Consider the following 15549-nt stretch of genomic DNA (forward strand, 5'->3'; position numbering starts at 1 on the left):
CATCTTCTGCATGCTAGTTTAATTTCTCCAGGTCCAAGCTCGGATGAACGCCTGCTTCTTCCTGGAAAATGTAGCTGCTGTCAGTACATTCACTAGGTTGTCTCTTAATTAAACGTCATGGGTTTCCACTAGTAGGTTGATGATGACCAATTCATTTGTCCACAGATTGGCATATACTATTTATCAGTGCGAGATGGCAGTCAAAAATTTTCTTGTGAGAAGGAAAGTAGGACAAAAGTGAGTATCCATTCCTCCCTGCAAAAAGTTAAGTGTCGGAACTGTTTTTGTTGTTGGGTTTGCCCAGTTGCTATCAGCAAATAGCCGCGGAATGTCCTATTTGATCGCATGAGAAGTAAAAATGAGAAAAGAAAAAAAATGTACCAATACTTTTGGAAGCATATATGTACACCGCTATTGGACGCATCTAGAGTACCACCATATGCTTGCGTGTCGTAATATGTAAAAGCAATAGTGTTGTTTCAGTGCTTTGGTGAAGAATGATACCCAGCAGAGAGTTAGTTTTTGGAGTGATGATCACATAAATAAGCTAAGGACATGAAAATAATTTGACATATTTAAAAAATAGAATTCTTATATGCTACTTATATCCCTTAAATTTTCAATAACCTGTTTTTTAAGAGACAAAATGGATTGATGCTTGTCACTTTTTTTTTGGTTTTATGTGCATCCCGTATCCTCTGGTCACCCGAAAGGGCAAGTTGTGCATGCATAGTGCACGTATTGTTCTCATGTCAACACTAGAAGAGTACATATTTTGTGCATGTGCTTATGCTAAAAAGGAAAAAAAAATATATTAAAGTGGACATAAACAACTACTTGGATCACAGAAAATTAATAATCCAAGTGATGGGTGTATCAATCCACAACAATAATAAAAGTGATCATTAATTCCAAAAGAGTTGCTTTCTCTTGTGCTGCATCTTGTATCCTACACACAGAACAGGTCAGGTTGTGGCCGATCGAGTGCGCTTAGCCTGTGGATCCGCCAGCAACGACGGAGCCAGAATTTACACTATTTTTTAATTTAATTAATTGTCTAATTAGCTAGATGATTACATGTAAAATAATTTTGTTGGAGGGGCCACGCCAACTCCATGTCTCCGCCACTGTGACTGTCTGCTGGGCCACCTATGAAACATATTAATTTGTTCTACATCTAAAATTAATTGAACACTATAAATTAAAATATAAAGAACATCTTATGGGAAATCAATATATATGATTCATCTATAGTGTTTCTTCCGTTTCGTATTATAAGATTTTCTAGCATCGTTTAGATTCATTTTTATACTAATGAATAGACATATATACAAAACATATATATTGATAAATCTAAATAAATTTAAAATTTTTTTTATAATATGGAATGGAGGAAGTATTATTATTATCACTGTCTTATAATCAACCCACCGGTATGATCAATGTGGCTGCTCTGTACCACAGTCTACAGTGGTGAAACTGCATATGCCACTGCACTACTGGCCAAGCTTGCTGCTCTATTGTATAGCTGCGGTGCCGCCATGACCAGCGTAGCCAAGTACGACCAATATGAACCATGAATTACAGAATGTGGAGTTGCAACACAGTAATTTCAGAGGAAACAATTTAATTTCTTCAAAATTCCCGTGAAATTCCTCCAAACCGAAGAGGGCCTAAGCGCTTATTCGGTTTGGAGGAATTTTAATACATAGGAATAGGAAAAGTAGAGGAATAGGGATATATGGCAACAACCAATCCGTAGGAATTTTTCCAAGAGGTTTAAGGGGATGAAAAATTTCTGATGTTATCTCTCTACATCTGGTAGGAAAGGAAAATTTACTTTGATTTTCCTATACTTTATTCCTACAAACCGAATGACTTTCAAAGAAATTCAATCCTTAGGAATTGAATCCTTTGTTTTCCATTCAAAACGAATTGGTCCTAATTGCATAAGCAACCTCATGTTTTGAATGAATCCCTACGATTATTTGAACCATCCACCATGCAATTAAGTCATCCGTTACAGTGACAAATAAAATGGTTAGTACAGTTTATGCTAGGTATCTGTTGTACAAGTACAATTAAGAGAGCTGCATGCATGCCAAGTTTATCCCTGGCTACAGTTGCTTTCATGACCAAAGCAAAATCTTCATTTGTATTTTAAAGAATGAAAACTACAACATATATGGAACCAATATGACTCACCTATGGCGGTCACCATTTTGCAATCTAAATGTTCACTACATTTTCCAGGACCCATGAATTAAAGTCACACATACAGTTTAACACTTCTTAAATGAACCCATAAAATGGAAGAATGGTTGAGAGAAAAACCCATTAAGATTGTTTGAACAATGTGCTGTGGAATTCATCTTTACATTGCTAGCTCAACAATATAATGATCGATAGTATAATATGTACCATGTACTCTCCAATTAAGAGCCATATAAATACTGAGTTACTGCCTTACTATACTTATTTTCATGATTAAAGTAAATCTTTAATTTATTTGTAGTCACATGAAGAATGTAATTTTGTTTGAACCGTCCATTGCAAAATTCATCTTTACGTTGCCAGCTCAACCAATACAATGAGTGATCGGTACAAAGATGTGCCACCTATGGTACAATTGAGAGTCGTATAAGTAACGAGTTACCACCTTACTATATTTATTTTCATGATTAAAGTATATCTTTAATTTATTTGTAGTCACATGAAGAATGTAGTTTTGCCCGCTCAACCAATACAATGACTGATCGGTATAGTACACGATGTGCCACCTACGATACAATTAAGAGCCGTATAAATACGAAGATACTCTTTTAATATATTTATTTTTGTGAATAAAGTAAATATTTAATTTATTTGTAGCCATGTAGTAAATGTAAGATTGTTCAAACCATCCATTGCATTCATATTTATGTTGCCAGCTCTATCGATTGGTACAGCCCGTGCCATCTATTATACAATTAAACAGCGTATAAATACGGAGTTATGTTTTTACTATATTTATTTTTTTACAATTAAAGCAAATCCTTAAATCACGGGAAAAACGTGATATACATATCAACAAGATTCCGAGATAATATTTCTCATTTAAATCACGGGGAAACGTGATATACATTTTGGCTTTTTGTCTGAAAAACGTGACATACATATTGATAAGGTTCCGAGATAATCTTTTCCATTTACACGTATAGATATACGTGTAAACAAATACAACCAAAAAGGTTAACAGAAGTTTGGTGCGTATAATGATTGAAATTCCAACCTACAAGTCATTAGCACAGACACACGAAACACACGTACAAGCACACCTAAATACAAAATACTCCAGCAGATGAAAAAAAAAAAAGAGAAGATAAAAGTGCATATTACCCTCCAAAAAACCGAAAACAAACCCATGGGAAAGCGTTGCGCATGTGTGCGTACGCGTGTGAGGAGGGAAGGAAGGAGGGAGCCAGGGATGGAGAGAGGGAGGGATGCAAGGGGGTGAGCCCCACGCAGCCGGTGGGCCCCAGCGCTCAGACGCTTGACGACACCGGTGGTGCGTGAGCTTGCCCCCCGCGCTCGGCCGCTCCCATCACCACCAGCACAACACCCCCCATCTCTCTTGCTCTGAGTTGTATATAAAAACTGCCTCTTTTATATATTTTCGCTGGTGTGTGTATAGAGGCATTGGAAAGAGGCCAGGGAAAATCTCACAAAAATAATTCTAGGGGAGAGGGGGCCATATAAGAGTGTGGAAGGAAAGGAGCAGGAGACGAGAGAGAGAGAGAGAGAAAGAAAAGTATGACAAGGAAATGAAAGAAATGAGGCAACAACCTTGTTAGCCTCCTGCTCTCCTCCATCCTCTCCTCTACTCCACTTCTAGTTCTATCTTCACACAGAGCTAGCTAGCAGGAGGAGCTGAGGTTATATCTCTGTTTTTGCTTATGGTTCTTTTCTGAATTTTATAATATCTGCCTCTCACTCTGTGTGTGTTTGTGTCATATATGAGTTTGTGGGTGTGGGTGTGGGTGTTTGCGAGCTTTTGTTCGTTTGCTTTTTTACTTGTTTTGAGTGCAACTGTTTGTTTGGATTTCCCTGTCCACTTTGTTCTTTTGTTAATCCGCGGAAGAGTCCTAAGCGGCCGAGGCCTTGGAGTTTTTCTCGGCTTCTTGTCGATTTGTTTGTTGTTTCAGTTCAATTCATTCCAAGAGCATACATATGAGATAGGTATAGCCATTACTCCTCAGGGATTTTTTGGGGGGCTCTCGTTTCGCTCTTTCCCTTTGGTTCTTTCGTCCTTGCTCCTTAATTTGTCCTCGGGGGAGCGGAAATCTTTCCTGATCTTTCTCCCATGGTTGCTTGCTTTGCTTTTGTGTGCTGTGCAGCCAGCGGCGACGTTTGCTTGCTTGCTGCTGCTGCTGCTGCTCTTAATTGCTGCATGCTATGTCTCACATGGAAAGTGTTTTGCTTGTTTGTTTCAGTCAGGGGGAAGAAGGAAGAAGAACAGTGCTAATCCGAGCAACAATCCAACGGGGGGCAACCGAAAAGGAAATTTTCTGTCCCTGTGATTGAGTTAGTGCGCGAGCGAGGATAAATTTGGGAGGCCATGGCATCGAATTCATCGGCTGCAGCGGCGGCGGCGTTCTTCGGGATTAGCAGGGATGGGGACCAGCATGACCAGATTAAGCCGCTGATATCACAGCAGCAACAGCAGCAGCTGGCGGCGGCACTGCCCGGCGTGGTAGCAGCGACGCCGACTGCGGCATCCAGCCAAGGCGCACCGGCGGCGGCGCCACCGGCCAAGAAGAAGAGAAACTTACCAGGCAATCAATCCATCCATCGAATCCTTACTTCCAACCAAGTACCCTTTACGATTTCAGTCATGCATGCATACATATCTGTTCTCCAAGATCTTGTCTCGATTGATTGGAGTCTTATCATTTGGTTTCTGACAGTGAGAGCATCTTCTCGATCTCACAGGCGCACTTGATTTCTCTCTCTCTCTCTCTCTCTCTCTCTCTCTCTCTCTCTCTCTCCCTCTCTCTCCCTCTAGCCTCTATACTTGTTGCATCTGTTCTTCGGTTTCTTGCTTCTGAAATATTATTCCTCGCAGCTGAATTACGCTTTTTTTCTATGTAGACTGAATTTTATGAACTGGTTCTCTTTTTTTAAAAAAAAAAATCAGTTCGTACTTCGTAATCTATCTCTTCCTTATTCCAGTTCTTCGGTCTGGAATCTGGATCCCTTCCCTACCATTTATCTAGGCGTCTATCAGTTCAATAAAAGCGAGTAGACATGAGCAACTTGGCTTTCGGTTTGCTCCTAGTACTTCATTTAAGTCTATGTACTGTCACCTGAAACAAAGAGAATTAATTCAGGTGAAGACTGAAGAATAGAAAGTACTCCTCTCATGGCTAAACTATTCCCTTTTTTCTCGTGCCTAGTAGTATGGATCTTGTGTTTTTGATTAAATCATCAACCAGTTCCAGAATTCTTAGTTCTTGAATCAGCAATTTTTAAGGGTATGGGCATAGCTCCATATATTTCTCAAGATAAAACAAAATCAGTTCATTTTTCAAGATTCCATGCATGTACATGAGCTGTTATCCTCTTCAGTATAGATCACTCTTCTTTTTTTTTCCCAATTATGAGAAGCAAATAGTAGCCATGGCACACAATCCATGCATATTCCCTTGTTCTCTATATCTCTTCCTGCAAAGTTCTTTTTTCCAAAAATCTCATGCAAATATTCCCTTCTCCATGGTCTAGTTTGTCTCTAGCTCAGCCCCACCAACGGAAGAAAAAAAAAATCTCCCTCAAATGGCCAAACTAATGCATCATCAGTACTAGCTCCCACCACCATTAGTTAATCATGCATGCCTAACTTATAAGCAAACAAATCCAATGGAGATAATTCTCAAGAGATAATTAAGACTCATAGTTATACCCCTAAGACTTGTGCTTTCTTTTAATCATCACTGTGCGTTCTACCTTCTGAATTCCTTGTTCTTTCCTAATCCACACAAAATGTTGATAAACACCTCGACCATTAATTCAATCCATGTTTTCAAAGGGTATACAAGATCCCTCATCATGCATCATTTCGGCACATTTTTCTTTTCTCTCCGCAAAGTGTCACGTACATATCTGATCGACATGTACACTTGATCACCGAATAAATGGCTGATTAACTGAACTTGTGGTGGTTTTAATTTTCAGCAGATCCGGACGCGGAGGTGATAGCGCTGTCGCCGAAGACGCTGCTGGCGACGAACCGGTTCGTGTGCGAGGTGTGCAACAAGGGGTTCCAGCGGGAGCAGAACCTGCAGCTGCACCGGCGCGGGCACAACCTGCCGTGGAAGCTGAAGCAGAAGAACCCGGCGCAGGCGCAGCGCCGCCGCGTGTACCTCTGCCCGGAGCCGACGTGCGTGCACCACGACCCGTCCAGGGCCCTCGGCGACCTCACCGGCATCAAGAAGCACTTCTGCCGCAAGCACGGCGAGAAGAAGTGGAAGTGCGAGAAGTGCTCCAAGCGCTACGCCGTGCAGTCCGACTGGAAGGCCCACTCCAAGATCTGCGGCACCCGCGAGTACCGCTGCGACTGCGGCACCCTCTTCTCCAGGTACGTCGTGCACTCTCCTCTCCTCTCCTCTCCTCTTCTTCCTTCCTCCTCCTGGACAGATAGAGATCCATATATACATTGCACATGCTGCGTCACAGCGCCAGTACTGGCCATCGCCATATATAGGCTGTGTCTCGCGCGGTGAGAGAGAGAGAGAGAGAGAGTAAAGTAGCAAGGGATCGGAGGCTACTGTGTTGTGTAGTGCCTTTGCTTGTTTTCTTTAGGGTTAGGGTTTTGTTTGGGCGTGCACAGTGAGTGACATGGCTGTTATTAGCTCGTTGGAGCTAGTGGCCGCGTCTAGCCTGAGGAAGGAGGAGCCCAATGCTCGTCGCGAGGGCGAGGAAGACGAGGGTCTGTGCACCGCCGGAGAACTGCTCGCACGTGAAATGGCGTCTTCAAACTTTTTTTTTTCACTTTCTTTTCTTTTCTTCTCTTCTCTGTTTGTCCTTTGGCATTTGCTCACAAGACCCTCATACTTGGCTCTTCCTGGCTAGCTTTCTCTCTCCCTTGGGAAGCTGGAACCAACCAACTCTTCTTCTTTCTCTCTAAGCCAAAAGCTTTGCTATGCAGAACATGTGTGTGTTCATTCTGTTACACTGCCCTGTGGGCCCACATTTATCATGGGCCAGCGTGTCAGTAGCAGTCCAGTTGTAAGGAGGAGCAGCATTTCTCTTCTCTCTCTCTCTCTCTCTCTCTCTCTCTCTCTCTCTACTGAATCACTTGGCTGCCATGTAACCCTAGCTTGTTCTCATGTGAGTTGGCTGGCTTGCTAGATGTGGCAGAACCGTTCTTTGGCCGTGCCAGTGAGCCAGGCTTGGCCATGGCCATGGCCAGGTCCACACCTTTTCATGGATACGTTGCAATGCGCGGCCGTCACATATCTCATCACTCATCAGTCACTACCTAGGTGTAACTTTTAGGAACTCTTCATTTATTGATGGAATTAAACATGCGTGATTCAGTGCTATGGCTAGTGGTCACTCCTATATCTTTCATAAGATTGGCAAAAAATTCTCCAATAGGGAGTTTGGCGCATTTAGGATCGGAGCATCGACAGGAGTTGCATTGATGAGCCCTTCGTGTTGAGTTTGTTCACTGTTTCTGCATAAAGGAATCCATTCATGTGGGTGATTTGGGGTTTCCTGGAAAGGGGCACAGGAATTCTAGGCTCATGTAGAGTTTTTGTTGTTAGTCTATGGCTTTATTCTAGTAGTAATTATCTTGTGAGGACTATGGTCATTTTGGAGTTTGGACAAGTGATTGAGCTAGATCATATATAGCATTTCAAGTTTTCAATGGAAATAACTTGATGATGTGATTTTTAGGAGTGTTTTTAATATGATATTAGGGAGATATATATACAGTAGAAAATGTCACCAACATTTTCCATCTGCCCTCTCTTCGGATTCTTAAAAGAATTTGTGTGGCAACCAAACACTACCTGGAACCATTTGCTCAATTTCATAGCACTTCACATAATTTCATATGTTTTTCAACCGCAAGCGATCAGCCGTCAAGTTTTTTTCTTTTCCTTTTTCCTGTGTCTTGCATGGTTCCTGGGGAAGTGAGCTTACCAGCCCACAAAGTTTTCTGCTCTCCTTGGTGTGTGTGTGTGTTGGTGTGCATGACCATGCCTGATGTCTATGTCTTCCTGGCTTTCTCTTTTGAAGCTTCCTACTAGTGGGCACCTATGAGAGGCACATCACGGCAAGCTAGGATGAGATTTACCTCCTTTTTTACTCTCTCCTTGATTGACATGGGTTTCTTGGATCTTGAGCTAGTAGCTTTTGTGCGTGGGTTGCATACCTGCATGCATGGGTACCTAACACCCTTGACAAAATGTGCTCCTGTAGACAAACACGCAAGTGTCGTACAAGTCTTGTGTTACTAATCCTCAAACATTATCATTTAGCACTAGCATAATTAGTGAGTTGTGGAGGTAAGGTAATATGACGTAGGGTATGAAAAGCTTTTGGCAGTAGCTACAGAATGGGGGCGGAATGCATGCACAATCTGTAGAAAGTGAAGTTACTGTTCAGGTTCATGAAAACAAGCTGCAAACACAACATTCAGCAGCGGCACAGGCACAGCGCCAAGTTGCAGCGCAGCGCTCACATGCCGGCCAGCAAAACAATAGCTTAACCCGAGATGCCGCTCCTCCTCGGTGTGCGCGCCGCCCATGCACGGCCGTTTCTTGCAGAACCAGGCTGCATCCAGCACCTCTCACATCATCTTTTTACTGTTCACTTTTACTGCACACTCGGAGCTCGTCATGCATGGCATGGCAATGCTTGCTCTGCCTGCGGTTGCACTCTAACCTAAGTTTTTTGCTGAACGCTTGTGTAATCGTGCCCCATGGCGAATGCAGGAGGGACAGCTTCATCACGCACAGGGCCTTCTGCGACGCGCTGGCGCAGGAGAGCTCCAGGCTGCCGCCGACGAGCCTCACCAGCCTCACTAGCCACTTGTACGGCGCCAGCAACGCCGGGAACATGGCGCTGAGCCTCTCGCAGGTGGGCTCCCACCTCACCACCTCCCTCCAGGATGGTCACCACCACCACCACCACCCGTCCCCCGAGCTGCTCCGCCTCGGCGGCGCGGGCGGCGGCGGCGGGAGCAGCATCGCCGCGCGCCTCGACCACCTGCTGTCGCCGTCCGGCGCGTCTGCGTTCCGCCCCCCGCAGCCGGCGTTCTTCCTCAACGCTGCTGCTGCGGCGGCGGCTACCGGGCAGGACTTCGGTGATGACGCTGGCAATGGGCAGCACTCGTTCCTTCAGGCCAAGCCGTTCCATGGCCTCATGCAGCTGCCCGACCTCCAGGGCAATGGTGCAGGAGGCCCCGGCGCTCCGGGTGCTAACCTCTTCAACCTTGGCTTCTTCGCCAACAACGGCAACAGCTCGGGATCTAGCCATGAGCATGCCAGCCAGGGGCTAATGAGCAATGACCAGTTCAGCGGTGGCGCAGGCGGCGGCGGCGGCTCTGATGCGTCGGCGGCGGGGATCTTCGGCGGTAACTTTGTTGGTGGCGAACATGTCTCTCCTGCAGGTCTCTACAACGATCAGGCGGCGATGCTGCCGCAGATGTCGGCGACGGCCCTGCTACAGAAGGCGGCGCAGATGGGCGCGACCTCGAGCGCGAACGGCGCGGGGTCCATGTTCCGTGGCTTCGCCGGCTCATCGCCGCACATGCGGCCGGCGTCGCAGCACCTGGACCAGAGCGACGCGCACCTCAACGACCTGATGAACTCTCTCGCTGGAGGCGGCGTCAACACCGCCGCAATGTTCGGCGCCACCAACGGCGGAACCGTCCCTGGCGCCGGGATGTTCGATCCAAGGCTGTGCGACATCGAGCACGAGGTAAAATTCAGCCAGGGCGGAGGTGGAGCCGGCGCCGGCACTGGCGACGGGACGCGGGACTTCCTCGGCGTCGGTGGGGGTGGCATTGTCCACGGCATGTCGACGCCGAGAGGTGACCACCACCAGAGCAGCAGCGACATGAGCTCCCTGGAGGCCGAGATGAAGTCCGCGTCGTCCTTCAACGGGAGAAGGATGCCATGAAAAATCCATGATCAAGTCATCGATCGAGCTTGCACAAGCCGTGAGCTCCGATCGATCGGTAGTAGTACCAAAGTGAGAGTCCGAGACTTTGAAGCAATGCAACCTGGGGATTAACGCATGCATGCATCCACTGGGGAGGAGCAAGCTAAGGTTATAGTACTCCTATATAGCCTAATGTCGAGTTAATTAGCAACTAAGTCGTTCGTTCCGAGATCGATCAATCGCATGATCGAGTTGGGTGCATGCATGCATGGGATAAAGCTATAGGTCAGCTAGCTATATAGCTCTTCATCGTATGAATGACCTGGAAAACTTGGGGTTAGTCATGGAAGAGAGGGCGTCCTCTCTGACTAAATTAAGTAATTAAGCTAGTGCGAGTGGACGCATGTGATGACCCTTGCTCTCGGTGGGGTTGGTGTTAATGCCGTTGTTATTGTTCTTGTTGTTTGGATTCCCCCCTCCTTGTAGTTGGATCTTTTGCTGGGTTAAGTATAGTTCCATAGAGCCAATAAGAATGTTAATTTGTAGCTAGCTCAATGCGGAAGACGGTGGCTTAATTGCCCCTAGTCTCTTCCCTTTTTTTAGTTTCTTGTTTTTCATTAATTAATTACCCTTCCTTGTATCAAAAAAACCATATTCCCCTGCAAAGTGCAGTTTATCATGTTGGCTCAAATGCATGATTTTTCCAGTGTTTATGATTTTGTATTATTGCAGTATAATATGTGCCTATATAAAATATACTAGATGAAGTAATTTAATTATAAATACTCATGATGGTTCTAGTCATCCATGGTGGCTGGAAATACCATTAGCCGCGGACAGCCAATTTTACCAAGAAAAATATAACCACGTGGTTTAAATTTAACTTTTTTTTGGGGGGGGGGTGTTCATATGGTATGTCCTGATTGAATCCATTGATTCGATGCTGGAATTTGGATGATGTCATCAAATTTAAACTACTATATATATACATTTACAAGTTATGTACTGTTTTTGTTCATTTCTTTTTAAGTGTTTCTAAGAAAGGTAGAAATATGAAGTTTCAGATTCGCTTAGTTTTATTTATTTTTCATTTAAACAGTACACACACACTCGAAATTCTCAAATGTTAATTATTTTTAGTGTGAGGATTTGTCCCACAAAACAACTTACTTTTAGACATGGGAGCTAGATAATTCCTGCAAAGATAGATTTAATAGACGACTCGGAAGTTTATTTCTATAATACCACTGTTGGTAGGAATTCATTCGATTTCTTATACAACTTTTAACTTCAATTTCTATAAGGTTTGAATTTATACACAAATCATAGATTATATTTCTATATGTTTGTTTGGTATATACAACTTTTAACTTCTATTTCTATAAGTCCTCTTGGATTCTATATTCAAACTCTTAGAATCTATTTATATAGGTTTAGATTTCCTATGAAACTCTTAGTTTCTATTATATTGATATAATTGTATTTGATATACAACTGTATCATATAGTCTCGTAATCTGCACCCTAACGGGTAATTTCTTTTTCTTTTTCTTGGATCATGAGAACTTTTAGCCTCAAAAGCGAACATGGTGTCTCTTTTCAAAGTTGTCTTAATACCATAATACTCATCAATTCCATACTATAAGATATTTTGGTCCTAAAATATAATTCATTAATCGATTAATGTATATGTTTCATATGTGTCTAGATTCATTATCATTCATATGAATCTACGTAGCCAAAACATATTATAATATGAAATATAGGTAAAAAAATAAATAGATAGATAGATACATTGTTTTCTCCTTGTTTAGTTTTTCTTTACAAAAACACTACATGGCGAACTCCCATCCATGACAGGATATTTCGATTGAGCATGGTTGTCGTGCTTCTTATTCGCGTGAATCACGCCTTATCCGCTAGTCTTGCTCCTCACCCGGGTGTGCTCTTCCTCCTTGTGTTCCCTCATTCTCTCTCCGCACTTCCTCCTTGCTTGTGTTAGATCTAGCCCAAGCTCATGTTGGTGATGAGGGTGGTGGTGTTTCCGGTCCCATGGCCTCCTCCTACATCTCATGCTCGCAACATGACGACGTCAACCAGATATGGCTCCCTTGGTGGTAGGGAGCACAACCAAGAAGGGATGTCATCCTAGAGGATGTCGACCAGTGTGGGCTTCTGCTAATTTATCGTTGATGGTGATGGAAAATGAGGCAAATGAAGTGTTGGATCTAGATCTCTTTCATTGGAAGTTGACATGTTGGTACAGCTATCATGTTGTTCATCGATGTTATGCGCGGGTATGTCATGCGACATCATCCTTAATGTTAGACAAATGTACCATGCATGATACTTGCAGTATCACGGTTAATAAGCTGATACCCATAAGTACCAAATGTTAGCTACTAGGATTGATACCTATGGTATAACTGTTGATACCTATGGGTACCAACTTAGCTCTCTAGGTATCGACTGATACCTATAGATACCATGTATCACACATCAGATCTAATACCTATGGATATCAAGCATGTCCTGGTAACATGGCACAGAATGGAGGATATGTGTTGACGCTGATTGGCTGACCGATGAGTTGTATGCCACTAACACCTCCTCTTCTCTCCTTAGCCCTAACCTTTCACCCAAGCTACTATTGTGATCAGCATTGTTTTTGAAGGGACGTGGAACGAGCACACTGCTTAGGGTAGGACAAAACGCAGACACATTAGAAAGTGGAGGCGTGAATTATGTGATGAAGATGAAGTGTCATGTCCCTGCTGCGAAACTCTGTCATATAGTCGTCATCTTTTTTAAGGTATCGGACTCAATATTCCTTATTTACTTCCTTCATTTTAATATCAGGGGCGTAATCATTTGCCATCATAGGTGCAAGAAGTTGCATCATCTAGGTGCACACATTTATTAGATCTCGGAGAGGACAAATGTTGTGTCAGGCATGCATTGTGTGCGTTGATTTAATTACCAATCACAACATGCCGTCTTCTTTTCCCTACCATACTAATATATATGAAACATCATGAAAATAAGATCTTTCATAGATGGAGGGGTACTGATGATGATTTATTTTGTAGTTATTTTCTCTAATATTACAACACATAATTAAGCACAAACAAGTTATGTTTTCACATAGCTTTGTATATAATGGGGTAGACATGCTTGCATTTTGTTTATTGGCGTGTTTGCATGGTATACGTTGACCATCATTTAGCTGATTGCAGGTTTAATTTGTATATATACATTTCAATTTATTTGTCTTCACCCCATCTTTTTCCTTCTACTTATGCTTATAAGCCAAATTTGAATTTTAACTTTAAATTTAGAGCTCACTTGGTGTTTTTTAACCGAAGTTTATTTTCCAACCTTGGCTTTTAGATCGTTAAGAATACGTATATAAAAGTTGTACTCATAAATTATTTCTTATTTACAAATATGTTGTTTGTTTTTTCTATGGAAAAGCCAAACAATCATTCCGTTGACCTGTCTGATTTGCATCCTCCAGATAAGGAAGGTCCAGATTCAATTCGTTTCAAACCATTGTGTTTTGTCACATTACATACTGTCTCTCTCAGTTTCTATTCCAAAGACATGTCTGTACACTGTTTCAGCTAGCACTCATACACAAGACAAATGTATCCTGCAACACATTTTCATGGATGGGCCATACTTAGGTTGAACCTCTATTGGACTTCCTTTTTGGATTCACTTAGTCCGTGCTCCGAGTGTTCTATGTCTTATGACAACCAGGCTAATATTCTAAACTGGTAATCATGTTGTATTAATTAAGGATGGGATGTTAGAAATGATGCTTTATATATGTTATTCACACAACATGGTAATAAGGTCGCTTTGCTCTAATATATTCGAGAGGGATTGAAACTAATGTATCTTAAATGGAGGAAAAGTGGCATAAATGATTATATTGTAAATATTGATAAGGCTAAAATCAGTCATCTAAAAAAGAGCCTACCACTATATCGTCGCATATCGTGCAATTTGAGCCGTCAACTACATAAAGATGATAGATCTGGCGATGGATGCACCGAAGTCACCGGGGAGGGAGACCATGTAAGAGAAGGGGGAACCATATGAGCCAGTGCATTAGGCTGGCTAGTCCTGGATGAACAGTAGACTCTAGATGAATTTTGCTCATTGATGCAAATGCAATTCGCTTTTCTGACCATGATTTGACGTTGCATGCGTTATTTTGAAAATTTTCTTAACCACAAGGTTTTAATAAACGAGAACTATCACTAAGAATGTTTTTGTATGTTTTTACCTTTTTTCAAAAAAAAATAAAATCTTGCGAAATTTGTCAAACCCTACCACACCTTACTGAAGCCAACCCCCGGCGACTTACTTGATTATCACGATAATCGTGAAGATTATCATAATTTTGCGAACCCTAGTTATAGATCATGGTTGATGATGCTTTTTGTTGGGTAGCTGGTGTCTTAACTGGTGCGTGTACATTACTTGAGCTTTTCTAGTTATATAAGAATAAAGTTTTGTTTTTTAATCAAGAAGCATCACATATATCATGTTTTGTCGCATAAAATTGATACTCTTTTCGTTTGAAGTTATAAGATATTTTGATTTTCTTTAGATTTATATATGAACCAATATGGTAGTGTGTATATATGTATATATGCATATACATATACATATATATTCATTATGATCAATATGAATTTAGGGAAAACCAAGATATCTTATAGCCTGAAAGTGAAGTAATATTTATATATAGTATTGTAAGTGCTGAGAGGCAGATATAAAATATATTGACTTGACCGTAAAATCACTCGACTGTAATTGGTTTATGCTCAGTTGAGTTCCTAATTGTTAGAGACTAACTCATAATAATAACAATGTTTTAAGATGATGAAAGCTTTATTAATTCTCAAACAATTACATTGCCGTACTGAGAACATTTTCGGGCATCTGCATATCTAAGATACATACGACCAAACTTTTTATAGTAATAGAGCTAGCACTTTCACAATGTTCTTGCTCATAGTATTCTATTGCCAGTACTATCGTCTTAGAATTGATCTTAATCATTGATTTAAGTACTATTATAACTAAAATAATTATTTACTCCCAGTAGTTAATGTTATTGTATAAATCGGCGGTGGATTCACAAATATTTTTAAGCCTAGACAGACCTAATTATAGATAACAGTCGTGTCACGGTATTGCTAGACCAGTGTTTAACTACTGTAATTAAGCAAGACGTATTGTATATATGCATGTGGCAGACGGCAGATCGAGCCCGGGTGCTTGTCCATGATCGCTAGGCCATAGCTCCGCCACCGGTATAAATTGATATCGTTTATTGGATTAGAAAAAAAAGTAAATGTTGTAGATCAGTTCTACTATGTAA

The 15549-nt window shown here is 42.1% G+C and overlaps 1 protein-coding gene across 4 annotated transcripts; it reads left to right on the forward strand.

Annotated features, from left to right (window-relative positions):
* Nucleotides 1-3673: 3673 nt before the first annotated feature.
* LOC102712907 (protein indeterminate-domain 4, chloroplastic-like) lies at nt 3674-10729 on the forward strand. Of its 4 annotated transcripts, none has more exons than XM_040523069.1 (4): nt 3674-3914; nt 4473-4814; nt 6211-6613; nt 8982-10729. In XM_040523069.1, exons 2-4 carry the CDS (start codon nt 4598-4600, stop codon nt 10168-10170), a joined length of 1809 nt encoding a protein of 602 aa, XP_040379003.1. In that variant the 5' UTR covers nt 3674-3914; nt 4473-4597; the 3' UTR covers nt 10171-10729. The 4 variants fall into 4 exon arrangements, with proteins under 4 accessions (XP_040379003.1, XP_040379006.1, XP_040379005.1 ...); XM_040523072.1 differs by having other exon boundaries at nt 6214-6613; XM_040523071.1 differs by lacking the exon at nt 3674-3914 and adding an exon at nt 3919-4218.
* The last annotated feature ends 4820 nt before the right edge of the window (nt 10730-15549 follow it).

The sequence above is a fragment of the Oryza brachyantha genome, chromosome 4, assembly GCF_000231095.2.
Source record: "Oryza brachyantha chromosome 4, ObraRS2, whole genome shotgun sequence".
Classification (NCBI taxonomy): Eukaryota; Viridiplantae; Streptophyta; class Magnoliopsida; order Poales; family Poaceae; genus Oryza; species Oryza brachyantha.